This window comes from Excalfactoria chinensis, chromosome 31 (assembly GCF_039878825.1).
Source record: "Excalfactoria chinensis isolate bCotChi1 chromosome 31, bCotChi1.hap2, whole genome shotgun sequence".
NCBI classification, from domain to species: domain Eukaryota; kingdom Metazoa; phylum Chordata; class Aves; order Galliformes; family Phasianidae; genus Excalfactoria; species Excalfactoria chinensis.
The window spans coordinates 997,936-1,023,844 of record NC_092855.1 but is presented as its reverse complement, the minus strand read 5'-3'; the positions used below and the strand labels follow the sequence as shown (position 1 = coordinate 1,023,844).

Genomic DNA, 25,909 nt, shown 5'->3' with positions numbered 1-25,909 from the left:
CTGGGCACAGCGGCTCCTTCCTGGGTTAGGGGGGTGTGTGGGGGGGTTACGGTCCCTTAACGAAGTGCTGCTTCATTAAGGCCTCATTGGAACGGGAGGGGGGTCCGGTGTCGCACTGGGGGTGTCAGCACTGCAGCTCAGCCCCGTAGGGTCAGTGCAGCCGAGCTCTCCAAGACCCCCCAATATCAGAGGGGGTGAAACCCCTTTAATGGCGCCGTAGCCCAGCTGTGGGGGTGGCAGGCAGAGCTGGGGGGGGGACGGTGCAGCCTGAGGGTCTCCGCAGCCCCCCTCGCTCCCCCCATTGGCAGGAACAGCAGCCGCTCCGAACGGCGCAACGAAAAGGGAAACCGACCCGGCGCAACAAAAACACACGCAGTTCCGAGCAGCACCTGCAGCCTTTTTGCAGCCCTTCTTGCAGCCCTTCTTGCAGCCTCCTTCCTCCCCTCCCCACTTTTCACCCCGCTCCCCGCTGCTCAGCCCTGACCCGCACAGTGGAGCGGAGCCCGGGGCCGCCAGCAGCGCCCATCGCCCCCAACAGCCGCATATATGGGGCGCAGCGGGGCTTCTTCCCTCCCCTCCTGCGGCCCTTTGTGGCCACGCGGCCACCCCGCGACCCGGACAGAGTGCAGAGCAATGGGAGAACGCAGCAGCCTTTGGGCACCAAGAAATGCTCCGGGGTCACCATGGGGCCCCAAGGAGCAAAATGAGTGCGGGAAGAGCAAAGCCGCCAGCTCTGCTCCCAAAGTGCCGCAGGGGATGCAGCACCACGGGGGGTAAATGGGACAGCACAGCGCTCAGCCCCCGCAGTGCAATGCAATGCAACAGAGCTGGGGAGCTGCGGCTGTCAGCACAGAGCAGCACAGCAGCGCAGTGCTCCGCTCCGGGCACCGCAGCTGCAAAAGGGAACAGAGAACCCACAGGGGAGCCCAAAGGGGAGCCTGTGCAAACAGGCCGCTCGGTGGGGCTTTACCTGCAAAGAAGGAACGTCCCAAAGCTGCGGTGCGATGCGGGGTGGGAGAGGTGAGCAGTAACGGCGCTGCGCCCTCATGGAGCTCCATCGGCTGCTGCAGCTCCCAGTTCATGGCTCTGCTGCAGCTCCCAGCTGCTGCTGCAGGACTTTGCACGCTTTGCTGCTGCGGCTCCCTGGTGCGGAGCAGCTCCGGTGCAGGATGCTGCAGCGGGATGCAGTGCTGGGCTGCAGGCGGGCAGGACGGAGCTCCCGGGATCCTCACGCTGGGAGCGGCTGTTCGGAGCTGCGAGGGTCCTTCGAGGGGGATGGGAGCTGGGAGGGGTCCTTCAAGGTGCAGATATCGGATATTCTCCTCTTGGGCCTCGGAGGGACCTTTGTGCGGGGAGCTGCTCGTCCTGGGGCTGCAAGCGGTCCCTCCCGTACAAGACGGGCTCCCGGAGCTGCAGGGTTCCCTGGCACGGAGACGTTCTCTTGCCGGAGCTCGGAGGTCCTTCACATGGGGGTCGGCCTTCTGGAGCTCCGAGACGCCTCCTGTGGGCGCTGCTCTGATGGAGCCCCCGGAGCTCCCCACGGGGCGCTGCCCTCCCAGCGCCGCACACAGCAGAGCCCCAACAACCCCCCGGCCTCTCTCCAAGGCTGGGCTCAGCCCGGGGCCGCTCGGTCCTCACCGGGCTGCGAGGAGGGTCTGAGCTGCGCCCCCCCCCCAGCGGTGGTCTCACAGCAGAACGGAGGACGGCTCCGGGATCCTCGGCCCCCCCCAGCAAACCTCACGGTGAGGATTTCAGCCACAACAAAAAGAGAGGGGAAAAAAAAGGAAAAAAACAAACGAAAAAGGAAAAACGAGACGAGGCGGCGGATCCTTCCGCAGGCACCCGCTGCTCCCATCCGGCACGGCTGGGGAGCCGAAGCGGCGGCCGATCCTGCGCTGCTCTCCATCCCCTGCGGCAGCTCCGCTCTGCTCTCCGGGGCTGAACGCTGCACGGGGGGCGGGGGGAGCTCAGGGGGGAGGGGAGGATCCCCACCGCTGCTCCCCAGGGAAATAAAGGGCCGTCCCAAACCACGCAGCTCTGTCACCACTCCAGCCCTCCCCATCCCGCACTGCACGGCACGGCGTCTCCTTTCCCCCCGCCCAAAGGACCCCCATTATATGCTCCCGGGGTCCCCGCCAACCCCAGCCATCCCACCCTCTATGGCAGCTGCACCAACCTGACGCCCCGCTGAACATCAGCCCATCTCCTTCCACTGCTTGTAGAACTCCAGGATGTTCTTCACCTCCACGCTGGCGCCGGCGGCCGCTTGGATGGCAGACTAGAAGAAAGCAGCGCCTGGATGGCAAAGGGCCCAAAGCTCCCAGCCACGGCCAAGGGGCTCCCACCTGCACCACGGGGGCTCCCGGCTCTAAAGTGAGTCTGGGGAGCCCAGCACTGTGACTGCACAACGTGTCCAACCCTCCCATGGCAGCCATGCAGCTCCCAGCCCTGCTGGGAAGCACAGGGGCTCAGTGCGGCCGTGCCACCCACCTGCATGGGAGCTGAGAGCGCGGCGGGGTCCTCCAGCTGGAAGCCCGTGATGATGGTGACCATCCCTGTGGTGTCGTCATCCCCGCTGCTCTGGGACACCGTCAGCTGCTTGCAGCTGTCCAGGATCTTATAGAGGTTCCTGCCACGCAGACGGAACCAATGGCGGATGGAGGGGAGACGGCTTCCCTGCACAAATGGCCCCCAGTACACCCAGGGAACACGGGGCGCAGAAGGGAAGGCTGCGGGGTGACCTCAGTGCAGCCCTCAGTACTGAAAGGGGATCGTCAAAGGAGGGGAAGCAGCTTTTGCTTGGGCAGTGATGGGAGAACGGGATGGATTTGAGGCCAAGGAGGGAAGGGTTGGCTGGGAGGTCGGGCGGTTCTTCAGCCGGGATGGGACGCTGGGCAAGCTGGGCTGCTGGCAGATCTGGAGGTCGGAGGATCCTCGGGGTCCCTTCCAACCCCACCACCCTGTGGCCCTATGACTGCTCCCCGCTGCCTCTCGCTTACCACGCATCCAAGTCTTGTCTCTTCAGTTTGTGCCTCTCAAAGCTCTTCCCGACATCTCTCTGGCAACGAATGTACCTAAGAAAGGAGGAGAGTGGCTGAGCTCAAAGCAAGTCTCCCACAGACGAGACCAGCGCCCCACTGTGGCTCTGTGGGCTCCTCTGCCTTCCTCAGCCACACAAACCCCCACCAACCACCCAGGGCTGCTGCTGAGCGTCCTCACACCGCAAACCCCGGCAGCAGCACAGCAGAGCTGCCCAGCCTCCATCTAAATGTGCTGCTCTGCAGTTTGCTCCCCCCACTGGCACCACTTCCCCATCCTCACCGGTTTCCCTTTTTAAACTCTGCCTCCAGGTATCGGATGCTGTCCCTGGCGCCCGCGTTCTCCTTCTTGAGGAAGTCCAAGCTGTCGATCACTGAGTGTGCACACAGATACAGACACACAGACACAGGCAGCAGGGTTAGGGCCGTCCCTCCGCTCAGCTCCAGCCTCCCGGGGTCACCCAGAGGCAGAGCTCCCCCACCTGCCCGCGGGATGATGATGATGAACCTCCCGCTGCTGGCCAGCTGCTTCACCACGGCCAGGTGCTGGCAGAGCGCCTGCGCGTCCAGCACGAGGTACGGAGACATGGCCGACTGCGCCTTGGGCTGCTGCAGGCTGCCCTCCAGCTGTGACACCTCCAGCTGCAAAGCATGCAGAGATGCTGCCTCCACCCCCAGGCTGGAAAGGTTTCGCCTTCCAGCCCCCAGCAGGCAGAGCAGCACCGGGGACATTTGGCTCCACCGCACCCATCTTTGGGAGCACGCCCCCCACCTCCCCATAGCAACCCCCCCCCACCTGCAGGCGGAGCTGAGCCATGTCCCTCATCAGCCGGTTCCGACGAGCCTCCTCTGCAGCCTGGCCAAGGGAACGAAGCTCCATCAATCAGTGAGCACAACAACGGCACAGAGGGACGGCGTGGGAAGGGGGCACGGTGCTGCTCACCATGTGGAACTGGGCCTGGGCCTGCTGCACCACGCTGTCCCGCTCCGACTGCGCTATGCTGATGAAGATCCCCAGCTCCGGGTTGAACTGCAGGATGCTGCCCTGCAGGCGTGTGACAAAGTGCCCGAAGCTCCGGATGCAGCAGATCCGAACAACGGACTGCAAAGATGCACAGAAATGGGAAGGAAACCTCAGGGGAAACGTCCCTGAAAGCAGGAAGGGGCTCAGCCCAGCACCTGTGAGTCTGTGCTTTGCCCCAGCAAAAAGAGGCAGAGAACACCAAAAGGAGCAGAGGGAGAGCACCATGTGCACAGCCATCTGGGGATGTGCACAGCCCCCTTTAGGCTGCTGGGTGAGCTCAGGCTCAGATCAGAATCAGCCCGGGCTCTGCTCTGTAGGAAGGAACCCCACTGAGGCACGTTCAGCTTGTGCTGAGATTTGGGATCTGCCCGACTCACCTCCTCCACTGCGGAGAAGATGGGCCGGTCCTGCTCGAAGTTCAGCCTCCTGTGTGCGTTCCTCAGGGGGGGCAGGTTCCGCAGGGCCACGTCCTCGGGGAGCAGCAGGTTGGTTCGCAGCTCCGGCAGCTCCGCGCCGCTCAGCACCTCCCTCACCTCCTTACACAGCTCCAGCCCTGGGCAGGAGGGAGCACAGCACCGTGTCAGCAGAGACCCCAACAGGAGGGGACAAGGGGGGGGAAGGGCCACAGAATGCAATGGGTGAGCAGAGCTGATGCTCAGGGGACGGCGTTTGGCCACAGGGGGGTTTGAGCAGAGAACAAGACGTGCTGCCCTTCTCCATACCCGACTCCTGCAGGTCGGCAGCAGAAGGCAGCAGGTTGAGGAGCACAGACAGCCTGTTCCATAGGCTCTGGGAGCTCTGTGGGAACAAAAGGCCACGGCAAACATCAGGAGAGCCACACGCACAACCAGCTCACTCGGGCTCTTCTACGGAACCTAAAATGCTTTAAAACAGCATGAATTTCAGCACATTTCTTGAGGCTCAAAGCCCAGAGCCGCCCCCCACCTGAGCACACATGATGATGAAGTCCGTGTTCGTCCTCAGCCAGTCCAGGAACACCTTGACAGTGAGCAGCAGCCCCTCGTTGCTCACGATCTCCAGCTTCTCCTGCAGGGACCGCTCGTTCCTGCACGACTTGGTGCTCAACACGCTCTCCTCAGAGTCGGACACATCTGGGAAAGAAGGGGAAGAGCATTAAGCCTCTGCAGGAGTGAGGCTGCAGAAGAGCAGCACTGGGTTTAGAGGTGACACAGAACCATCACAAAACCCATAGGGTGGGAAGGGACCTCTCAGGGCCATCCAGCCCCACTCCCTGCAGTGCATGGGGACACCACAGCTCATAGTGGTAATGGGAGCTGCCCTGACTCCGGTGCAGACCTCGCACTTGGGTCTGTTGGACCCCATGAGGTTCCCCGGGGCCCACAGTCCAGGTCCCTCTGCTGTGTCACTGCACCCGCAGCTCGGTGCCACCCACAAGGTGCTGAGGGGGCACTCAGCCCCACTGCTGACATCACCAATGGAAGTTTCACCCCAGCACCAACCCCTGGGGACACCGCTCAGCACCCAGGGTGCACAGAGCTTCCTCGCTGCAGGGGGAACAACACACACGGTGTGCTTTCAACGAGGCACACACAGCACTGGGCATCAGCTCCCCTGTGAGGCTGGTTCCCCCCAGCAGCTTCCTGAGCAGCAGGAGCTCACGGTGAGACAGAACTCACAGCTCCACCTGCTGCACATCCGCACACACAGCACCCGGCCTCACTCCATGCCCACAGAAGGGATGGAGAACATCCCGGATTGCACCTGCACGGCTTCTCCTGGCACAGCACGTGTGGGTCCTTACCTTGCTCCGCCAAGCCGGGCTTCTCCACATCGCCGTTGATGCAGGGCTTGCCGTCCAGGCTGCCCTTCAAGGCGGGCGGCTCAGTGCTGGGCTTCAGGAGGATGTTGCTGAAGGTGGGTGCCAAGCGGAAGCAGCGCTTGGTCTGGAAGAGCTGCGTGGACATGGCCTGCAGGTTGCTGGCGATGCTGGCGTCACTGGCGCTCAGGGACACGGGTCCATTCACGGCTGGATCCACACTCTCTGTTTTAGAGCCGCTCGTATTCCTGCATTCCCCCGACCCGCTGCCATCCACGCCGTTCTTTAGGCCCTCCCTGGCCCCGCTCCGGCCTCGCTCACTGCCCTCCTTGCCCGGCTCGTCCTCCATGTCCTCCAAGTCGGACCGCGACTCCTGGCTGTTCATGTCCGAGTCCGTCTCCACATCAAAAGCGGCCTCCGCTTCCTCGTCGCTCTTCTCCGAGCCGCTGTCGGAGCCGTCGCTGCCCTTGGTGGAGCCCTGGCTGGAGTCGGAGTCGAAGCCCTCGCTCAGGTCACTCTCATCCGCTTTCTGCGGGTGCCGGCGGCGGCGCAGGCAGGAAAGCCGCGAGTATTTCTTGCTTTTCTTGCAGTCGTGTTTCCGTTCCTCCTCCCTGGGGTGGTGATTGGGCAGCTCTCCCTCTCCTTCCTTCTCCACCGAGCTGAGGGGCTCCCGCGGCTCCGACTCGTCTGCGGGCACGCAAAGTAAGAGCCACAGTCAGAGAAGCGCGGCTGTTCCACACAAGTTCCTTCCCTCTCCCACACAGCAGGTTTCCCCACCGCGTCTCTCGGCACCCCCAGCTCAGAGCCCTGGGAAGGGATCGCCCTCTGAAGGAGCTCGGGAGATCTCGGCCAGCCTGGACTCCCACGGGGCTCCTGCAGCCCGGGCTGCGCTGCCTTCAGATGGCATCAGAGCTGAACGCTGCCAAAAACACACCGAGATCTCCCAGCTCCTCCCCTGCTTTCCCCGAGAGCCAAATCATCCACAGCAGCAGCCACGTGGGGAGGAATCCACGGCTGCTGCCATCGGCCAGGAGAAGCCCGGCCTTGCCCTTGTGAAGGGTTACAAACCAGCCCTTTGAAGGGGGAGAGGTTTGATGGTTTGATTCTGTGCCCAACGAGCTGCCAGCAGCTGAAGGCTCACACCCCCATGGGCACGGGGAGAGCGCGCCCACACCGACCTGTGCCATCGCTGCGGAACGCCGGCACCGGGTTCTCCCCTTCCTCCAGCTCCGCCTGCAGGCGAATGTTGACGTGGTTGATGAGGTGAGAGAAGAGGGCCAGCGTGAAAGCAATGGCTGCGCTGTACTGCTTGGAACCTGCAAGGACGGCTCGGTGAGGCCGAGGGGACCGACTGCTCCCCCACAACTGACTGCAGCCGAGGTGGCTCCCGCCCCATCGCTCACTTTTGGGGTGTCCCAGCAAAGCATCGCTCACCTGCGCGCCTGAGGCTGTGCACGCTCATGAAGCAGATGATCACCATGCGGAAGATGAGCAGGTCAGGAAGGAAGGAGTAGCCGCTCTCATACTCCTCCTCATCCTCAGTCGCCGAGCTCAGGTTGGGAGGGGAAGGCAGGTAGAACAAGCACAGGTTGAAATCCTCCAGCACCGACTGGCACAGCGACGTCAGCTCCGAATCCAAAGAGCTTCGCAGGCACAAAAAAGAAACTAACATTACTGCTTGCGAGCCAAACTGCCAGCAACGCCTGCACAGCTGCACCCAGAACCCTCCTTCACAGTGCACAGCCATGGAGCACACGCTGCAGGCAGCAACGGGAGCTGGAAGTGAGATGGATCAGGATATCCTCCTCTCCAGACCAACCAGAGCACCTTCACACACACACAGGGACCACAACAGCAGGTCTGGGGGCTCAACGAGGCTTGGACACGAGGGCAGAAAGCTCAGCACACAACGCTCCATCCCTGAATTACAGACAGAAGGCGGGACCTGCCAGAACCTCACCTGCTCTTGGGCTGCAGAAGGCTCTGCAGGTACATGAAGCTCACCAGCAGCCTCTTAATGTCTTTGCAACTAAAAGAGATGGAGAAGAAAAGGCTGTAATGCAGATACCCACCACAGAGACTGAAAGGACCAAATGGGAGCCCGAGCACCTCCCAGCCCTCAGTCAGAGCCTCGGCTCCGCTCTGCCCTCCTACCGCTTCCTGCTGGGGGACAGCTTCCTGCTCTCACACTTCTTCAGCTGCTGGTACATTTTGGCTGCTTTGTCGTACAGCCGCTTCAGGTTCCCGGAGGCGCCTTCGAAGGACACTTCAGACTGAATGCTGGGATGGGAAACAGAACGTACTGAGGGTCACTGCCACAACACTGCTTGTGTTTTCACAGCTGAACACAAAGACTCCGGTGCCGCCCGGAGTGGGGCTGGGAGACATCAGCAGGAGTTAAGGACCCCGGCGTGTTCAAGTGGCAGCACCACAGCTTCGCCTTCAGCCTTTACACACCTTCCAGATTCGTGCCCTGCAGCCTCAGAGACACTCACCAGCGTAAGTAGCAGTATGTGGCCTCCACGTTGTAGTACTTGCTCCCAGCCAGCGTCCCCAGCTGATTGAAGGGCATGCCTGCACAAAAGAGAGGGCAGAATTAACCAGAACCCTCCAGATCCCATCCACATGGGAAGGAAACCAACAGCATCAGCTGCCCTCGAGCCCTAAAGCTGCAGTACAGACTCTGGACGGCTCACTCCTTTCCCTTTGTTGTGTTTTACACCTTTTACACCTTCCTGCCTAAGAAAGCAGAACAAACAATTCCTTTTCCTCTTAATTCATAACGGCGCAACCTCGGCTCCGTCGTGCTGCATTCTCTTGGCACAGACATCATCTTATCAGCACTCAATAGCTCCACCTCCGCTCACTGTGCTTAATGCTGGGCAGTTATCGGGATCAGCCTGAACCAACTGCTCCGTGGGAACGCTGCCAAGGCAGCACAGAGAGGACAGCTTTGGGGAGCCACGTCCACCTTCAGATCAGACGGGCTCCCACCTCCCGCCCTCACCTCCCCTCTACAGGAGGAGGTTTGGGGAGGGGTGGCAGAGCGAGGGGCACAACGAGGGAGGTGAACGCCATCAACGTGACCTAACAGCAGAAGGACAGGGCAGCTCACTCACCGATCTGCGGTGCCACAGACAGCGCCTGGTAGTAGAAGCGCTCGGCCAGCAGCTCCGTGTCCACACCTGCCAGCTCGTTCTGGTAGCGTGCTGCAAGCAGAGCACACGGATCAGAGAGGAGCACTCAGCTCAGAGCAGAGCACAGCACCTTCCCCTCCTGCCCTCCCCTTCCCCTCCTTCCCTTCCAGAGAGGAGCACCGTCTCCCTGCAGACTGACAGCAGCACAACACCCCGCAGCTTTACACCAACTCTTGGGGTACAGACAGGATGGGATGCTGCTCTGCACCCTGCAGAGCCCCACTGGAAGCACAGCCCTGAGCTGAGCACGCTTACCCAGATCCCCGAGGTAAACCAGGCAGCGGTGGCACGCCATCTGCGCCCACTCCATCTCCTTCTCTGATGCAGACACGGGTTTCTTGCAGCCTACGTGTGGGAGAAACACAAAGTCGTGCAGTCATGCACAAAGTGAGCAGTCTGGTCTAGTGGGAAGCATCCCTGCCAGCAGCAGGGCTTGGAACTGGACTGTCTTAGAGTCCCCCCATCCCACCATCATACGAAGCCGCTGCCCACAACGTTTCCCACGAGCACCCACCCATGAGTGGGTCCGTCACGTGCGTCCAGTCGATGCAGCACTGCAGCTCCAGCTGGTAATGGGACTGGATGTAGAGCAGCAGGTGCTGGTAGAAGCCAATGCCGGCCACCAGGTGAGTGCGGTAGGCACACTCCAGAGCGCTGCGGCTGTGGATGTGCTGCAGGAGAGAGAAGCCAGGAGGGGTCATCAGGTGGAGGCAATAATGCAGCTGGGAACCCGTTATGGGAGGAAGGGAGATGGTGGGCAGCTTGGCTGTGACCCCTCAGTGTGCCTCCCCTGCTGGGCTGCACTTTATCTGCTGCGTTTCTAAGAAGGGAAGATGTCTGCGATGCCACAGAGTAAAAAATGAAGAGCCTCGATGGCATCCCCATCATCAGATCACCAACGCACTGCCTCACATGAGAGCATTTCTATGGCACCAGTGCCAGGGGAAAAGAGATCTGCTCTGGCAAAGCCACATCAGAGCATCCTGGCACTCATTGCACACAGGAAACGTGTGCTGTGAATTTGGGGAGGCAGAAATTGCGTTATGGAGGAACACATCCTGCACCAAAATCCATCCCAGTGACTGTGAGGAGTCACTGCCCTCAGCTGAGCAGCTCTGCGCCGTGATACCTGCCTTCTTATTTGTCTTGATGAGCTGGATAACTTCATAGTAAACCTTCCTCCAGAGCAGCTCCTCTGCTTTTCTGCCATAATCCACGGGATGCAAAAACATCAGCTTCACGCACAGCTCCCGCAGCCTGGCAGACAGCACACGACACCTTCAGGCTCAGCAGCCCCCCACGAAGCCCACCCCGCGCTCTGTGCACAACCTACTTGTTCCTCAGGCTGATGTTCTCGGGCTTGAACACCTCCTGGTACGCGGCCTTGTTGCCGAGGATGAGATCCAGGCGATGGACGGCCTCCACCACCGCCCTGCAAAGCGACGCACACCAGCACCATCAGCTCAGCATCCCCAGCTCTGGGATCCCACCCGCTGCCTTCCCACCGCACTGAGCTCCTCGCTTCGTGCAATCTACTTGGAGAGGCTGCTGGGGGTTGGAAGAGGGCTGCAAGGAAAGCCCTCAGCTCATCAACCTATGACACCCCCCCAGCGCTCGGCAGGGATGCTCCGGTACCACTTGTAGGTACGTCAGGAAGCGATGCTGCCTGCAGCCAGGAACACCCCCCTCCTCCTTTCCCTTCATCCCTCCACCTCGCTCCCTATGATCCCCCCCCATGATCCCCCCCCCACGACCCCCCAGGATCTCCCCCACTCCTCATCTCCAGCCCCAGACCTTCCTTAAGTTCAGCTCCTTCCCCCCAACTCCCATCTGAAATCCCACCGCCCCTCCCCCCTCATCTCCATCCCATCCCCCCCCTCGTCTCCCCCTCCTGCACATCCCGGATCTCCCCTCATTAACCCCCCATTTCCTTCACCCCAAATCGCCCTTCAATCCCCGCTCCCTTCCCCCCCTCCTCCCCTGAACCCCCCCCGATCCCCCCATCTCTTTCTCCCAGACCCCAAATCCTCCTCTTTTCCCCACATCCCCCATCCCAGCAGCCCCCCAACCCCCCCTGAGCCCCCCTCACTTCCTTCCCCCACTTCTTTCCCCACATCTCCCCTAAACCCCCCAATCCACCTTCCCCCCCAACCCCCCCCCAACTCCCCCTTTTCTACCCCCCCCCCTCAGGCCTCTCCCCCCCACGCTCCCCCCGTTACCGGTACAGCCGCTTGGTGTGCAGCACTTTGGCCTCGGGCTCTCCGCTCTCGCTGCCCGTCCCTCCTCCCTGGCTCATGGCTCCCGGCGGGGCCGAGTCCCGGCGCGACCCTCCGCCCCGTCAGCGCCGCTCGCCCGCCGCCATCGCCGCCAACGGCAGCCGCCGGCCCCGCTCGGCCGCCAGGGCTGCGCCGCTGCCCCCTGCCCCGCGGAGCTCTCGCGAGATTACGGGGAGCGCCGGACAAACATGGCGCCCGCGGCGCCGCCTCGCGAGAGCTTCGCTCGTTCCGCGCCATCACTTAGTGCTGGCAACATGGCGGACTGCGCCGGGGCGTCATCTCGCGAGACATTCTCGCTCGCGGTCGCCGCGCCGCTACTTAGTGACGGCAAACAAACATGGCGGGCGGCTGCGCTGCCCGTGCCCGCAGGCCGCGAGGGAAGGCCCGGCGGGGGGAAACCCCTGATAGGCCGCTCGGGTCCCCCGCGGGCAGCACAAAAATCAGTACAAAAAGCAGCACAAAAAGTCACGGTGGATGCCGGTCCCGGCGCTGGGCCCTCCCCGCGTTCCCGGCCCCGTTCGGGGTGAGGCCGCCGCGCCCGGCCCGCCCCCCCCCACCCGTCCGACGGGTTTGAAGTTCAGCCGCTCGGGGCGCTGGGTGACCCGCACGGCGGCACCGCAGGTCGCAGATCGCAGGTCGCACCGCCCCGCCGCCCCCCGCTCCGCTCCGCGTAAGTTTCGCCTCCCGCCCGGCTCGTGTCCGCGCTCTGGGTGGGATCGTGGCGGCTGCCGGAGCGCGGGGCTCGTTCGGGCCCGACGCCGCTTCCGTGCGGCCACGGCCGCCTCGTGGGGAGCAGCAGAGAGGAGCGGAACGGCCGGGACTCGGACTCGGAACGGCCGGGACTCGGGACCCCGTTCGGGAGCAGCTCTGGGCTGTCCCCGTTTGGCCGCGTGGTGGCCGGGACTCCCCGGCTGCACTCGGGGCTGTGTGTGACCGCCGGCCGCTCATGTCTGTCCCCTCTCTGCCCGTCTCCGTTCTTCTTGCGCAGGTGAAGCCATCGGGGATGTTGGCCTGATCCCCTCCCGGTGCCCTGAAACTCGGGCCGGCTGCTCCCGGCCCCGGCCGCGCCCCCGGCCGCTCCGAGCCCTTCGGCCCATGGCTGCCGCCGACCCCGCGCCGCCCCCGGAGGAGGAAGAGGAGGCTCTGCTGGAGCCGGGGAAGGCGGCCCCCCCCGGCGAGGATCCTCCGGCCGCAGGTGACCCCCGCGGGGATCCCGATGCCACCCTGCTGTGGGACCGGCGGCAGCGCAGCGCCCGGGGGCGGCCGGAACCCACGGAGAGCAAACGGCGCTCGAGCCCCGAGGGGGGTCGCGAGGACCCCGAAGAAGGGAACCCTGCCTGCCCCCCCCCTGAGGCTGACGGGGAGGAAGATCCCGGGCTGCCCATGATGGCGGCGCACGTCTTCGTGCCCATCGACCTCCACTGCATCGAGCGGACGCCTACAGAGCAGAGGAAGCAGCAGCCCAGCCCGCAGCCCCCGGAGGAGAGCAGGGGGGGCCGCGTTCTGCCCAGGGACGGACCCGGCGGCGTCCTCCCAAAGCAGACGTTCCTCCCTGCCGACCCCTCCCGCTACCGGGGCCCACTGAGCTTCGAGGGGCCCGCGGCCAAACTGCCGCCCGAGGGGCCGCGACGTCCCTGTGCCGGGCTCTGCAGCACCGCCGCCCTCAAGGCCGTGGCGTCGCTGGTGGGGGCTCTGCTCCTCTGCCCCTGCCTCCTCTACGGCGCCTACGTCTTCCTGCCCTTCGACGCGCCGCTCCTGCCCACCGTCAGCAGCCGGCTGCTGTACGCGCTGCGCTGCGCCGCCTTCGCCACCGTCCCCATCGTGCTGGGTGAGCTGCTGGGCCCGAGTGCCGTGGGGGGGGGTTTAGCCTGGGCAGGGCTGGGGGGCAGAGCTGGGGCTGAGCTCTGGACAGCCGCCCTCCTCCCGCCCCGCTGCATCTCAGCAGCTCATTGCTCTTCCCCAACAGGGATGATCGTCAGCGGCATCTCACGCCTCTGCTCGGCGGCGCTGGAGCCCTTTGGGAAGCTGCAGCGGGAGGTGGAGATCCATCAGACCTTCGTCTCCCAGTCCGTCCACCTCTTCATCCTCTACTTCTTCAACATGGCCGTGCTGGCCACTTACCTGCAGCAGGAGCTGCTCAAGCTCATCCCCCTCCTCACGGGGCTCTTTGCCATCTCTCGGTAAGCCGTTCCCCCTCCCCGTCCCAGAAGCTTCTTGCCTTGTGCCGCTGCAGCAGCGCCTCGTTGGGCCCACCCGGGGGAAGGGCTGCTTCACCCTCGGCCCATCCTGCTTCCCACCGCAGGCTCTTGTTGGGCCCAGCACCCCAAGCAGGGCTGACCCCCCCCCGCCTCCCCCCGCAGTCTGACCTACTGGCTGTCCTACGCCTTCGGCCGCTCCTTCCGCGCCTTCGGCTTTGCCATGACCTTCCTGCCCCTGCTGGCCATGCTGCTCTGGAACCTGTACAGCATGTTTGTGCTGGAGCCCGACAACCTCCTGGCCTTGGCGACAGAGAAGCCTGAGGAGAGCTCGCGGCACAGCAGGGCCAGGCTGCGGTACTGGGGCTGAGCGGCTGGGGGCGCCGAACCCCCTGTGAGCCCTGGGGGGGGGGGACAGATCCCAGGGCTGCCCTTCTTCCGTGGGTGTCGCAGTGCCCCCCACGTGAGGCTGGGAGCAGAAGGACCCATTACTTCAGGATGGGGGGGGTCAGGGTTTGCCAGTCTTCCTTATGGGGTCAATAAAGGCCTTTTGCTGGACGGCTCTGTGGCTGTTCTGGGGGGGTTATGTGCTCCCAGCCCTTGGTGGCGGTGCAGCCAACGTCACCCAGCGTCACCCAGCGTCCTTCCTCCATCCCTTCCTGCTCACAAACCGGTCTGCCGGGTGCCCTGCCCCAGGGAGCGGCACGACGCCGCAGGTTTGGTGCTGCAGGTTTGGTGCTGCAGGTTTAATGCTGCAGGTTTGGTGCTGCAGGTTTGGTGCTGCAGGTTTGGTTTGCTGCGCTGGGCCAAGTTGGCATCAGGCCACAGCAGCAGCACTCGTAGAAATCCCTTTTATTTGGTCAAAGAGGAGTCAGTGGTTGAGGACACAGAAATGCAGCAGCAGCTCCATCAAGCAGCGCTGCACACAACGGGCAGCAGCTCCAGCAGACAGCAGAGTCTCCTTTTGGCTCTGCCAGGACCTGAGCCGTAACGGCCGCAGTTGGAGCTGAGTTCCCCTCCCAGCAGCAGCCTTCAGTGCGGCCGTGCATTGCGGGCTGCCCTCCCACGGGAGGTGATGGGGATCCCGGAGCTGCTGCCCTGCCGGCCGCTGGCAGCGAGCAGCAGGAGGAAAGGAAGCACAGGGAGCTCAGCCCCACTGCGGGCAGCAGGACGTGGCACAGCAGCACAGGGGAGGCCCCGCCGCCCACCTCACCCCCCGGGATGGGGAGCAGGCAGCGCCGTGCTTCCCGCAGCAGCCAGGAAGGCTCCCAGCATGGAGCAGCAGCGCTCAGTTGATGGGCTCGTACTCGCTGTAGCGTCTCCTCCGGGCACAGAGCAGCACGGCGGCGCCCAGCAGCAGCAGCAGCAGCGGAGCACCCAGCGCTGTGACCACGATGGAGATGATGAGGGGAGAAAAGGCGTCCTCAGGTGGCAGCCCGAAGCCCAGCAGTGCGGACCTGCGGCAGGGAGTGAGGTGTCAGCTGCACCGAGCTCCATGTGGGGGTGGGACAGGGGGGGCCACCCCACGTCGGGAGGTGAGGGAACGGCTCAACCCGCCCCACGCAGCCTGTGAGCACCGAGCGGCCCCGCAGCGCCCCGCAATCACCAGCTCAGGAAGCGCCTCTCCTGGTACGAGCGGCCGCCGGCGCCGCCGAAGGACACGTTGATGCTGCTGACGCTGTAGGTGCCACCCGCTCCATCCCCAAAGTAGGCGCGGACGATGGCGGCGCGGGGCTGCGTCCCGCTGGCAGCTCGCAGCTCTCCTGCCTGGCAATGGATGCCGTCCCCGCGTGTCGGGTGCTGTGAGCCGTACGCCGTCGCCTTCCACTGCAGGAAGCTGAGAGCGGAGCCATTAATGCGGGACTCCGTCAGCAGGGAGAGCGTCTGCGGGGGGGAAATGCGGTCAGCTGGGGGGGGAGGATGCCCGGTGCCCTCCCTGCCACCAAAGGGGACGGACGGCGCCCACCTCAAAGACGGTGGGGGTGAACTCGTCGTCGATGGAGCGCACCGAGCGCAGCCGGGACGCCGCTCCGCTCTCCTCCACCGCAGCCACCTCCAGCACGAAGCGCGAGGCATTGCCCCGCGGGGCCAACCCAGACAGCACAAACTCCACCTTGGAGCTGTTGGCTGTATGCAGCAGCCCGGGCAGGGCTCCGTCGCGCCCGCCGCTCCCGTACGCCGTCACCTGCGGGAGATGCGGGTCAGGACAGGTGGCGGGGAGACACGGCCCTCCTATGGAAGGACCCCACCGCCCTCCTGTGGATGGACCCCACCGCCCTCCTGTGGGTTCCCCGCTGTTCCCACCCGGAAGGCCAGGCTGCCGTTGGAGAAGCTGCCGCTGGGGTCGGAGATGGGGACGCCGCGAAGCTCAGCCGTGAGCGCCGTGTGGTTCATGGTGCGGTTGATGCTGTCCCAGGAGAATTCCGACAGGTCGTAGGTGGGGTAGAAGATCCGCTGCGATGCGTCGGCCTCGCTGTATTCAAACAGCTGGGTGCGAGGAAGGGGACGGGGCTGGGAAACCGCTGCGATCCCCATCAGCACCGACCGTGTCCCCGTCAGCACCGACCGTGTCCCCGTCAGCACCGGCCGGATCCCCGTCAGCACCGACCGTGTCCCCGTCAGCCATCACTCCCGCAGTGAACACCCCGGGCCCGCAGTCCCGGTTCTCCGCCCCCCCCCGCGGCCGTACCCGCGTGAAGACGATGGCTGCGGCGTGCATCACGCTGCCGGCCGGTTCGATCCCCACGGCGCCGTCGGGCCGCTCGGACAGCAGCCGGTCCCAGTCGATGCGCAGCGCGCTGTCGGGGCGGCTCGTGGCCAGCAGCAGCACGGCGGGGGCTCCGATGCTGCTCCAGACGTAATGCAGCGCGTCGCTGCGCCCCGCCGCCCGCACGTGCAGCACGTTGACCGAGGAGCCGTTCCAGCCCGGGTTGAAACGCATCCACACCTGCGGGCGGAGCGGCGGCTGCACCGACCGGACGGGGCGGAGCGGGGGCGGACGGGCTCGACCCACCCCCAAGCCCCCCGACCCTCCCCCGTTACCCCCCTTTCCCCCCCCGGTACCTCCCGTCCGCCGCCCGCCGCCGCCCCCAGCAGCAGCAGCAGCGCCCCCAGCACCGGCGCCGCCATTCTTCTTCCGGCGGAGCACATCACATGACCGCCCCCCCCCCCCCCCCCGCCTTGAAGGCGCCGCGCCCCCCGGAAGAGGCCGCTCTTAAAGGAGCCGCTCCCCTCCCGAACCGGGGAGGTGGAGGATCCCTCCGCCCAGGGACGGAGATGGGGGCACGGAGATGGGGTTGAACAGACCTTAAAGGAGCCCCCAAGCTGTGAGATGCCTTTTATTGGTGAGACAAACCGCACGGAATTACAGCCAGACTTAAATTAAACCCCAACAGTGCCCAGATGCTCCCCACCCCCACCCAGCACCCATCACACCCCACAGCTCCGGGCAATGAACCTCGGGGCCGTTAAACCCAATTCGGCCTCAGGATGGGGGGAGCTGCAGCGCCACGCGTGGCCCCACAGAGCACGGTACGGCCCCACAGAGCACGGTACGGCCCCACGGATCCTGGCCTTACAGGTCACAGCCCCACGGCTCCCCATTACTCCTGTGCCGCCTCGGTGGGCGCCGCTGCCTTGCTGTGCTCCTCGCCTTTCTTTTTGTGTCCCGAGACGATGTCATCGATGCGGAGCAGCAGGACGGCGGTCTGCAGGGGGGGCACAGCCCAGAGCAACGAGTGAGGGATGGAACCCACACGGGCGGCCCTCGGCCTGCAGAGCAGCAGCTGCGCTGTGCTGCCCCCCAGCGCCCATCACACACCAGGCAGGGACGTGGTGTCCCCCCCCTCCAGGACACACACAGACCCCACCCGCCCTCCTCACCTCCACCGCCGTTTTGTAGGTCTGCAGTTTGACGGCCAGGGGCTCCCAGACCCCCAACTCCTTCATGTCAGCCAGGGCTCCGCTCTCCCCGTTCACCCCCCACGTCTGGCTGCCCTCCTGGGTGTGCTTGGCCTGCAGGGAGGAGATGGATGAGCACGAGGGAACCGACCCACGGTAACCAGGGGGAGAAAAGAGCTGCCCCATAGGAGCCTGGGGGCAGGAGAAGCGGCCCACCGGGAGCTGAGGGGCAGGAGGAAAGGAGCTGCCCCATAGGAGCCCCAGGGTGGGAGGAGCCGCACGGAGCCGTACCCGCAGCGAGGTGAGCACGCGGATGGTGCTGGCACCGCAGTTCTGGATGAGCGTGCGGGGAATGACCTCCAGCGCCTGCGCCACCGCCCTGTACGGCCACTGCTCCACACCCGTCATCCCTTTGGACTTCTCGGTCAGCGCGTGGGACACGGCCATCTCCGCAGCGCCCCCGCCTGGAACCAGCTGGGGGTCCACCAACACATTGCGGCACACCTGCATGGCGTCCTGCAGGTTGCGCTCCACCTCCTGCAGCGGGAGGAACAAGAGTTATAACGTGAGTTACCAAGCGTGAGTCCTGCTGCAAGGATGGGAGCTGAGCTGTGGGATGGGCTGAGCTGTGGGATGGGCTGCAGACAGTGCATGACACGGAACTGCCACCACTCACAACAGCAGCCATGAGTGACAGCAGGGAGGGAGGCTGAACTGACCGCCAGGATCTCCTTGCTGGCCCCGCGCAGGACGATGGTGCAGGCTTTGGGCTCCTTGCAGTCGGTGATGAAGGCAAAGTATTCGTCTCCGATCTTTTTCACCTCAAACAGCCCCGCTCCGGTGCCCACGTCCTCCTCCCGCAGCTCATCCGTGCGGCTGACGATGCGCGCCCCGCAGGCCCTGCAGGATGGAGGGGAGGGGGTGTCACCCCCGGCTGGGAGGCACCGCCAAAGCAGCTGGGACTGCGGGGCTGCCCTCACCTGGCGATGCGGTTGTTGTCCGTCTTCCTCACCCTGCGGACGGCGCTGACGTTGGCTCTCATCAGGTAATGCTGGGCCAGGTCTGGAAGCGGTTGGTGCGCCCGGTTACGGGGCGGCCCTCAGAACCTCAGCACCAACAGCGTAGCAGGTGCCACAACGGGGTGTGTGGTGCCATTACCTGAAACGCCCTTCTCGGTGATGACCAGGTCCGGCTTCACCCTCAGCAGGTCCTCGCAGATCTGCTGGATGTATTCCTCCTCCATCTGCAGGATGCGCGCAAAGTCCTCCTCCCGCGTGATCTCAATGTCAGTCTGCACGGGGAGGGAAGCAAAGCGTCACCCACAGCGCCCGGCCCACAGGGACCCCCCCATCCTGGGGGAGCACTCACAGCCCCGCGACTTCCTGCTAACGAGAGCCACGCAATTAACAGCAGTTGGATGAGAGCCGGCCCAGCCCCCCCGGCCGCTCACCTGGCTCTCCCCTTTCTTGTACTCCAGCGAGCAATCCAGCAGCACGATGCGCGGGTTCTTGATGAGGCGGCGCATCCTGGGGTGCGTCACGTCCTTGTTCACCATGATGCCCCGCAGCACGCAGGAATCCTCAATGAATCCACCCGGGATCTGACAGAGCCCAAAGGGAGATGTCCACTGAGGAGCAACTCAGCACCAACAGCCCCTCGTGTGGGTGCATCAACCATCCTCGTGTGGATTCGTGTGGGTGCACAGCAAGAGCTGCTGGGTCAAAAAGCTGGGCAAGAATCGCAGAACAGCCTGGGCTGCGAAGGACCCCAGCAGCACAGGCTGCATCCAGCCCGGCCTTGAATGCCTGCAGGGCTGGGGCACCCACAGCCTCCGCTCTGTACCCCTGTCCATCCCTGCTCACCCAGCACGGCTCCCAGCCCAACGCACCTTCTCCACTTTGGCGTATTTCTTGATATCAATCTCCTTCCGGCCGTTCTCCTCCAGCTCCACCGTCCTGACGGCGTCCAGAGCGATGCTGCAGGCCAGCTCGGACCAGCGGTTGATGGCTTTGGTGTTTATGGCGCTCTTGATGATTTTCAGCATCATCTCCCTGTTGTTCACGTCTACCGGGGTGCTGCGGGACAAGCAGGGCTGAGCATCGCCCCCAGCATCGCCCCATGGCACAGCAGAGCTGGAATTGGGGGTCGCCCCCCAGCTCCAAGTCGGGCCAAAACGAAGCCCAGTGGGTCTGACCTGATCTTCTTCAGCACGTGGATCATGTCGTCCAGAGCCTTGCGGTAAGCGCCAATGATGACAGTTGGGTGCATCTGCTGCTCCAGGAAGTGCTCAGCAACAGAGAGCATCTCTCCGGCTGTGGGTGAAGGGAGGGGGGTCAGCACTGCCCTGTGGGGGTCATGGTGCCACAGTCGGGGCTCTCTGTGCTCCCACAGTGCTGGCACTCCCTGCTGTGCCCAACCACAGCACAGCTCCAACAGCACCAGCAGCTCCAGCAGCTCCGCCGGCACCAACAGCTCCGACCGGCGGCTCCTTTTGGTCCAAAACCCCAAAGCCACGTTTTGGGGCCGCCAATACCAGCCGTGTCTCTGCGAGTTGCACACACTGGGCTCCTCTCCACACACAAGAAGCCCCAGGTTCAGTTTGATGCCCGTCTCCCCCCTTACCGAGGATGATGACAGACGTGGTCCCATCCCCGACCTCCTCGTCCTGCGTGCGGCTGATCTCAATCATGGACTTGGCAGCGGGGTGCTGCACTTGGATCTGTAAGGAGTAAAGGCTGCGCTGTGCTGCTGAGCTCAGCTCTGCCACCCGGCCCAGATCCCAGCACCACTCCCAGAGAGCAGAGCTGCTCCGCACAACTGCAGCACTGGGAGAAGAGAAACCCTTTATTCTACAGCAGAAACGGCCCTTTCCCCTTCCCAAACACTCTCTGTTTTCAGGGGAATCCTTTGCAAAGCACACCGTTCCTCCCCAGTTCCTCAGCCCTTTCCAATCCCTGCGGTGCCACTTCAGAGCTACCTGAACCCAAACAAACCCAACCAATGCAAGCACTGATAACCACAATGAGTTCAACTCCTACAGTAGCTCAGAGATCCCTCCACGTCCCAACCCACTTTCTGGAGGACTAAAGCCGGTTCTCAGAGTGGTGCTGGATGGGATCACTCAGTGCCCCCCGCGAGGACCCCATGGTGGCTGCTGGTGCTCCAGAAGGAAACCAGGAGAAGGCAGAGAACGCAGCCTGACCCTTCCCTATCCAACACAACCCACCCCCACCCAGAGGCACCCACCTCCCTCAGGATGGCGTTGCCGTCGTTGGTCATCACGATGCCGCCCATGGGGTCCAGGAGCATCTGCAACCCAAAGGTGAGCGCTGCTGGGAACGCCTCCCTCGGGGGCAGCTCTCAGCCAGGGGGCGGCAGCAGCAGCAGCAGCAGCAGCAGCAGCAGCAGCAGCAGCGCTCACCTTCATCATGGCCCTGGGCCCCAGACACGTCCGGATGATGTCGGCGATGGTCTGTGGGGGTACAGCGGGAATGGGGGATGTGGGACGAGGAGCCCAAGCAGCACCGCAGGAACCATCCCAGCCCCGACCCCGCAGCACCCACAGCAGCCCCGCAGCACCCACCTCCACCTTCACAGCCGCTCAGGATTGCTTTCAATGCTGAAAACCCTCTTCACCCACTCCAAGCTTTATGTGCACGCACACAGATTCACACACACACACACACATGGACACCCAAGCAGCGATGCAGTGATGCTGGCTCTGGTACCTTTGCAGCTGTGATGTTCCCAGCCTGCACTTTTCTTCCAGACTCCCGTTTCACGTTCTGACCTACACAAACACCGAGGCAGGAGCTGCCGCCCCATTGCAGCCCTTCCAACCCAACCCACCCCAACTCAACCCAACCCAACCCACCCCAGCTGCTCCACGGTCTGAAGCTCTTCCAGGCCCCCCGCGCTCCCCCGTTCTGTACTTCTATGGTTCTTTGCCCTTCCAGGACCCTCCCAGCCCCACCATTGTGCGACCACGTGCTTCTGTGACCGTCCCGGACCCCCCATCCCCCCCCATTGGAGCAGCGCAGCGCTGCGCGCCCGGCCCTGAGGAGCCAACATGGCGGCGGGGATGGGGCGGCGGCCCACCCCGTGCACCCCCCCCTCCCGGTCCGGTCCGGTCCGGGCCGCCCCCCGGGCACTCACTGAGCACGAGCACAGGCCGCGGGCCCATCATGGCGGCGGCGATGGCGGCGGGCGGCAGCGCGGGGCGGCGGCGGAACGTTCTGGACCGCCTGGCGCGGACACGGCGCTTCGCTCCGCCAACGGCACCTCGTCCCGCCCACCGCCCCCCGCGACCAATCGGCGGCCGAGCGGCGGGCAGCGCGGCCAATAGGGAGCGCTCTGCGCTCAGCGGTCCGGATGACGGGCGGTGGGTGGTGCCGTGCTGTACTGCGCATGTGCGGCATGCCTGAGCCGAGCGCATGGCCGGCGGCGCTCATGGCGCATGCGCAGAGGGCGGAGCGGCAGGAACCGTAACGGGGGGCGATGGGGGGCGATGGGGGAACCGTGGGGCAGCTGCGAGATGAGGGCGCGGCCGGCCATAAAGCTCCGAGCGGCGCCGCATCGCCCTCAGCCCGTCGGTGCTCAATGGGAGCCCCCTGTAAGGCCGCCTCCATCAATCGGAGCCCCCTTTAAAGCCGCCTCCATCAATCGGAGCCCCCTGTAAGGCCGCCTCCATCAATCGGAGCCCCCTTTAATGCCGCCTCCATCAATCGGAGCCCCCTGTAAGGCCGCCTCCATCAATCGCAGCTCCCTTTAAGGCCGCCTCCATCGCGCTCCTCATGGCGCTCACGTGGTTCTGCTGCCCCCTGGCGGCCGCGCTGGGGAGGGGGCGGGGCGGGGCGGTGGGCGGGGATTGGCGGAGGGGGGTGAGCGCGGAGTGGGCGGGGTTACGAGGCCACGCCCCCAGCCCCCCGGCGGAGGTGGAGCGGCGCGAAGATGGCGGCGGAGCCGGGGCCGGGCCCGGACCCCGAGTTGGAGGAGCTGCTGGAGAGTGAGCGGGGATCGGAGGGACCGGGGGGGAGCACGGGGGGTCAGCGGGGCAGCTCGGGGTCTGGGGGTGCTGTGGGGTCTGGGGGGGTTATTGGGGTCTGGGGGGTTATTGGGGTTATTCGGGCTGCAATGGGGCGGTGGGAGGTGTGGGGGTGCCGGAGGTCAGGGGGTGGCTGTGGGGCTCCGGGGGCATCGTGGCACAGAGGGCTCCAGTGCGTCCTGTGGGGGTTATGGGGCGCTGGGGGGTGTCTGGTTGCTGTGGGGGGGAAGGGCTGTCGGGGTGAAGCTGCTTCTGAGGGCGGTGCTGGGACTCAGCCCTCACCGTGCCCCCCCCCCCCAACACCAGGTGCTCTCGATGACTTCGAGAAGGCCCGGCCCGGCCCCGCCGCCCCCCCCACACCGACACACGGTACCGGGGACCACAAAAGCACCGAGAAATCCCCCGGCGCTGCAGCACAGGTGCATCTCCAGCACACAGACAGGGACGGGGGGTGCAGAGCCCCCCCAGCTCTGACCCCCCCCCAGCTCTGACCCCCCCCCCCCGACCCCCCGCTCTGTTGCCCCCCCCCCCCCCCCCGGCAGGAGTCGCTGTTTGCGTCGCAGGAGCGTTTCTTCCAGGAGCTGTTTGATGGCGAATTGGCCTCGCAGGCGTCGGCCGAGTTCGAGCGCGCCATGAAGGAACTGGCCGAGGAGGAGCCGCACCTGGTGGAGCAGTTCCAGAAGCTGTCGGAGGCGGCGGGGAGAGTGGGTCCGTGGGGGGGCGCTTTGGTAGGGGAAAGGGGGGGGGTCTCTCTATGGGGCTGGGATCGCCCCCGTAGTGCCAGACCCCCCCCCTCCAGTGAGCTGGGATCCCTCCGTGGGGTCAATGTAGGGCTGGGAAGCCCCACAGGGGGCTGGGACACCGCTATGGGGCTGAGAACCCCCACGTGTGTTGTGTCTGGGACTTTGTATGGGGCTGGGACCCCCATGAAGGACTGGGATTACTCATTGGGAATGGGGGCTACGGGGTGGGAAAACGGGAATTGGGGTCCGGGTCCCACAGCCCTCGGGGTGTTACGGGATGGGGTGAGGGGTTGGGGGTCCCGCAGCCCCCACCCACCCCGTCCCGCCCCGCAGGCGGCGATGCCGCGTCCCAGCAGGAGTTCACCTCGTGCCTGAAGGAGACGCTGAGCGGCCTGGCCCGGAACGCCACCGACCTGCAGGTGGGGATGGGGGTCCCAGCCCCGGTCTCTGGTATCACCGATGTCCCCCCGTCCTTACAAGACAGTATGACCCCAACAGGGAGGTGTCGGCCCCCCCGACATCCCCACGGTCCCCGCTGTCACCCGCAGGGCTCGGCGGAGGAGGATCTGGCCAAGGCCATGGAGGGGCTGGGGCTGGAGGAGGGCAGCGGGGAGGGCGGCGTGCTGCCCGTGGTGCAGAGCGTGCTGCAGCACCTGCTGAGCCGGGACGTGCTCTACCCATCGCTCAAGGAGATCACCGACAAGGTGGGGGACGGCGGGGACGGCAGCTCCTTGTTGGTGGGGACAGCAGGGACGGCAGCTCCTTGTTGGTGGGGACAGCAGGGATGGCAGCTCCTTGTTGGTGGGGATGGCAGGGATGGCAGCTCCTTGTTGGTGGGGACGGCAGCTCCTTGTTGCTGTCACAGCACCCTGAGCAGCCGCAGCAGCTCCAGGCAGGGCTGGGGTGCATTGCGGGGTGCTGCCGGTGGGAGCTGCAGGCCGAGGGCTGTGGGGACGGCGATGGGGACATGGGGACTCTGAGCTCCTTGTTTGTGTCCCAGTACCCCGAGTGGCTGCAGCGGCAGCAGGCGGTGCTGCCGGAGGAGCAGTTGGAGCGGTACCGGGCGCAGCACGGCGTCATGAGCCGCATCTGCCAGCACTTGGAGGCCGAGCGGCCCGAGGACAGCGATGGGGACAGGAGGGCGCGCTTCGAGGCCGTGCTGGAGCTGATGCAGCAGGTGGGGACGGGGGGGGGGCAGAGGGTGTGAGGGGCAGCAGCGGGTGCTGACAGGGGCTGCTCTTCTCCAGCTGCAGGAGCTGGGGCACCCGCCCAAGGAGCTGGCTGGTGAGGCGGTGAGTGGCCCAATATATCCCAGTGTGTCCCAATGTGTCCCAGTGTGTCCCCAGCTGTCCCCAGAGCTCCTTTCTGCATCATCCCCAGCTGTCCCCAGCTCCCAACCGTACCCAGTTGGCCCCAACCATCCCCAGTTGTCCCCAGGTGTCCCCAGCTCTCAGCCATTCCAGCTGCCCCCCAGCTGCCCCCAACCCATCCCCACAAGTTCCCTCTTGTCCTTTGACCAGCCATCCCCAGTCATTGTCCCCCAAACGTCTCTAGTTGTCTCCATCTCCATCCATCCCGTTGTCCTCAGCTGTCCCCTCCCTTTCCCTGGGCACCCCATGGGGACGGTGCCCCTCAGGGATGTCCCACCTCGGGGTCCCCGCGCTGAGCCGTCCCCATTCCCTTCCATCCCTGCTGTCACCTGCAGCCCCCCGGCCTCAACCTGGACCTGGAGGGGCTGACTCTGCCCGAGGCCAGCGGCGAGCAGTGCCTGCTGATGTGACAGCCACGTCCCCCCGCTGCCGAGCATCGAGGCCGGCCCCGGTCGTTAATTGGGGTCATTAACGTGGGTCATTAACGCGCCCTGACGAGGATGAGGAGGATGAGGACCCCAAAGGACCCCAAAGGACCCCGAAGGACGGGCGCGTGGTTGGGAGCAGCGCTGGGTGTCCACAACGTCCCCAGTGTCCCCGTGGGATGGGGCGTCACTTGGAGTGCAGGAGCAGTTGGGTGCCGGGTGGGGGGGACGCTGCTGTCCCCGACCCCACAGCGCTGCCCCCACGTATGGGGACACCCTGCGGGCGGAGGGCGGCCGCCACGGCCCCAATAAAGGTGATGGCAACCGCGGCACTGCCACGTGGCGGAGCTCATGGGACCTACAGCAACTCGGGGTGACCCTGCAGGAACATGGGGAGGGACGTGGGGGGACCCTACAGTAACACGGGGGGGGGATGTGACCCTACAATAACATGGGGGGGACCCTACAGTAACATGGGGTGTGGGACACGTGACCCTACAATAACAGAGTGATCATCCAATAACATGGGATGGTCTTATGGCAATGAGGGAGGTCGTGGGGTCACCCTGTAATAACAGCAGAAGGGCCGGGGGGGGGGGACCCTAAAGAGACTTAAAGAGACCCGTGGGGCGGCCCTATGAGAACAGGGGGTGGGAGGTGTGACCCTACAGTAACGTGTGGGGATGGGGTGACCCTACAGCATCATCCTACAGCAACACGGGAGGGACGACCCTACAACAACAGCAGGGCACGCCCCAGAGTGACAAGGGGACATATGGGGTGGCCCTATAATAACACCGGGGGCCCTATAATAACAGCGGGTGGGTGTGGGACGACCCCAAAAGAATTGGATTGGGGGGGGGGGGGGGGGGGGGTGAAAGCAGGGGGTCACGTGATGT

General features: G+C 64.8%; 5 protein-coding genes across 5 annotated transcripts; 2 read left to right on the top strand and 3 right to left on the bottom strand.

Annotated features, from left to right (window-relative positions):
• Positions 1-376: 376 nt before the first annotated feature.
• On the bottom strand, positions 377-11,473 carry SMG5 (SMG5 nonsense mediated mRNA decay factor). Its single transcript, XM_072358498.1, has 23 exons — positions 11,277-11,473; positions 10,391-10,489; positions 10,191-10,314; positions 9,572-9,728; positions 9,313-9,402; positions 8,980-9,069; positions 8,356-8,434; positions 8,015-8,140; positions 7,821-7,889; positions 7,295-7,503; positions 7,039-7,176; positions 5,846-6,547; positions 5,008-5,174; positions 4,785-4,860; positions 4,440-4,615; positions 3,982-4,140; positions 3,835-3,894; positions 3,521-3,680; positions 3,322-3,412; positions 3,000-3,074; positions 2,491-2,629; positions 2,177-2,278; positions 377-1,945 (listed from the first exon to the last, which is right to left on the bottom strand). The coding sequence occupies exons 1-22, from the start codon at positions 11,351-11,353 to the stop codon at positions 2,195-2,197; spliced, it is 3,147 nt and encodes a 1,048-aa protein (XP_072214599.1). The 5' UTR covers positions 11,354-11,473; the 3' UTR covers positions 377-1,945; positions 2,177-2,194.
• A 198-nt stretch (positions 11,474-11,671) lies between these two features.
• On the top strand, positions 11,672-14,075 carry TMEM79 (transmembrane protein 79). Its single transcript, XM_072358515.1, has 4 exons — positions 11,672-12,003; positions 12,322-13,161; positions 13,300-13,513; positions 13,694-14,075. Exons 1-4 carry the CDS (start codon positions 11,808-11,810, stop codon positions 13,896-13,898), a joined length of 1,455 nt encoding a protein of 484 aa, XP_072214616.1. The 5' UTR covers positions 11,672-11,807; the 3' UTR covers positions 13,899-14,075.
• A 290-nt stretch (positions 14,076-14,365) lies between these two features.
• Positions 14,366-16,688, bottom strand: GLMP (glycosylated lysosomal membrane protein). Its single transcript, XM_072358517.1, has 6 exons — positions 16,592-16,688; positions 16,218-16,475; positions 15,833-16,015; positions 15,495-15,713; positions 15,135-15,412; positions 14,366-14,985 (listed from the first exon to the last, which is right to left on the bottom strand). Exons 1-6 carry the CDS (start codon positions 16,676-16,678, stop codon positions 14,817-14,819), a joined length of 1,194 nt encoding a protein of 397 aa, XP_072214618.1. The 5' UTR covers positions 16,679-16,688; the 3' UTR covers positions 14,366-14,816.
• Positions 16,689-16,851: 163 nt separating this feature from the next.
• On the bottom strand, positions 16,852-21,738 carry CCT3 (chaperonin containing TCP1 subunit 3). Its single transcript, XM_072358509.1, has 14 exons — positions 21,584-21,738; positions 21,157-21,218; positions 20,850-20,900; positions 20,675-20,737; positions 20,051-20,147; positions 19,623-19,740; positions 19,317-19,503; positions 18,879-19,028; positions 18,587-18,719; positions 18,409-18,490; positions 18,148-18,328; positions 17,720-17,965; positions 17,411-17,542; positions 16,852-17,235 (listed from the first exon to the last, which is right to left on the bottom strand). The coding sequence occupies exons 1-14, from the start codon at positions 21,612-21,614 to the stop codon at positions 17,131-17,133; spliced, it is 1,638 nt and encodes a 545-aa protein (XP_072214610.1). The 5' UTR covers positions 21,615-21,738; the 3' UTR covers positions 16,852-17,130.
• A 566-nt stretch (positions 21,739-22,304) lies between these two features.
• On the top strand, positions 22,305-25,339 carry PEX19 (peroxisomal biogenesis factor 19). The gene is made up of 8 exons (XM_072358524.1): positions 22,305-22,433; positions 22,779-22,891; positions 23,015-23,180; positions 23,549-23,634; positions 23,764-23,919; positions 24,216-24,392; positions 24,463-24,507; positions 24,921-25,339. The coding sequence occupies exons 1-8, from the start codon at positions 22,379-22,381 to the stop codon at positions 24,993-24,995; spliced, it is 873 nt and encodes a 290-aa protein (XP_072214625.1). The 5' UTR covers positions 22,305-22,378; the 3' UTR covers positions 24,996-25,339.
• Positions 25,340-25,909: the final 570 nt, after the last annotated feature.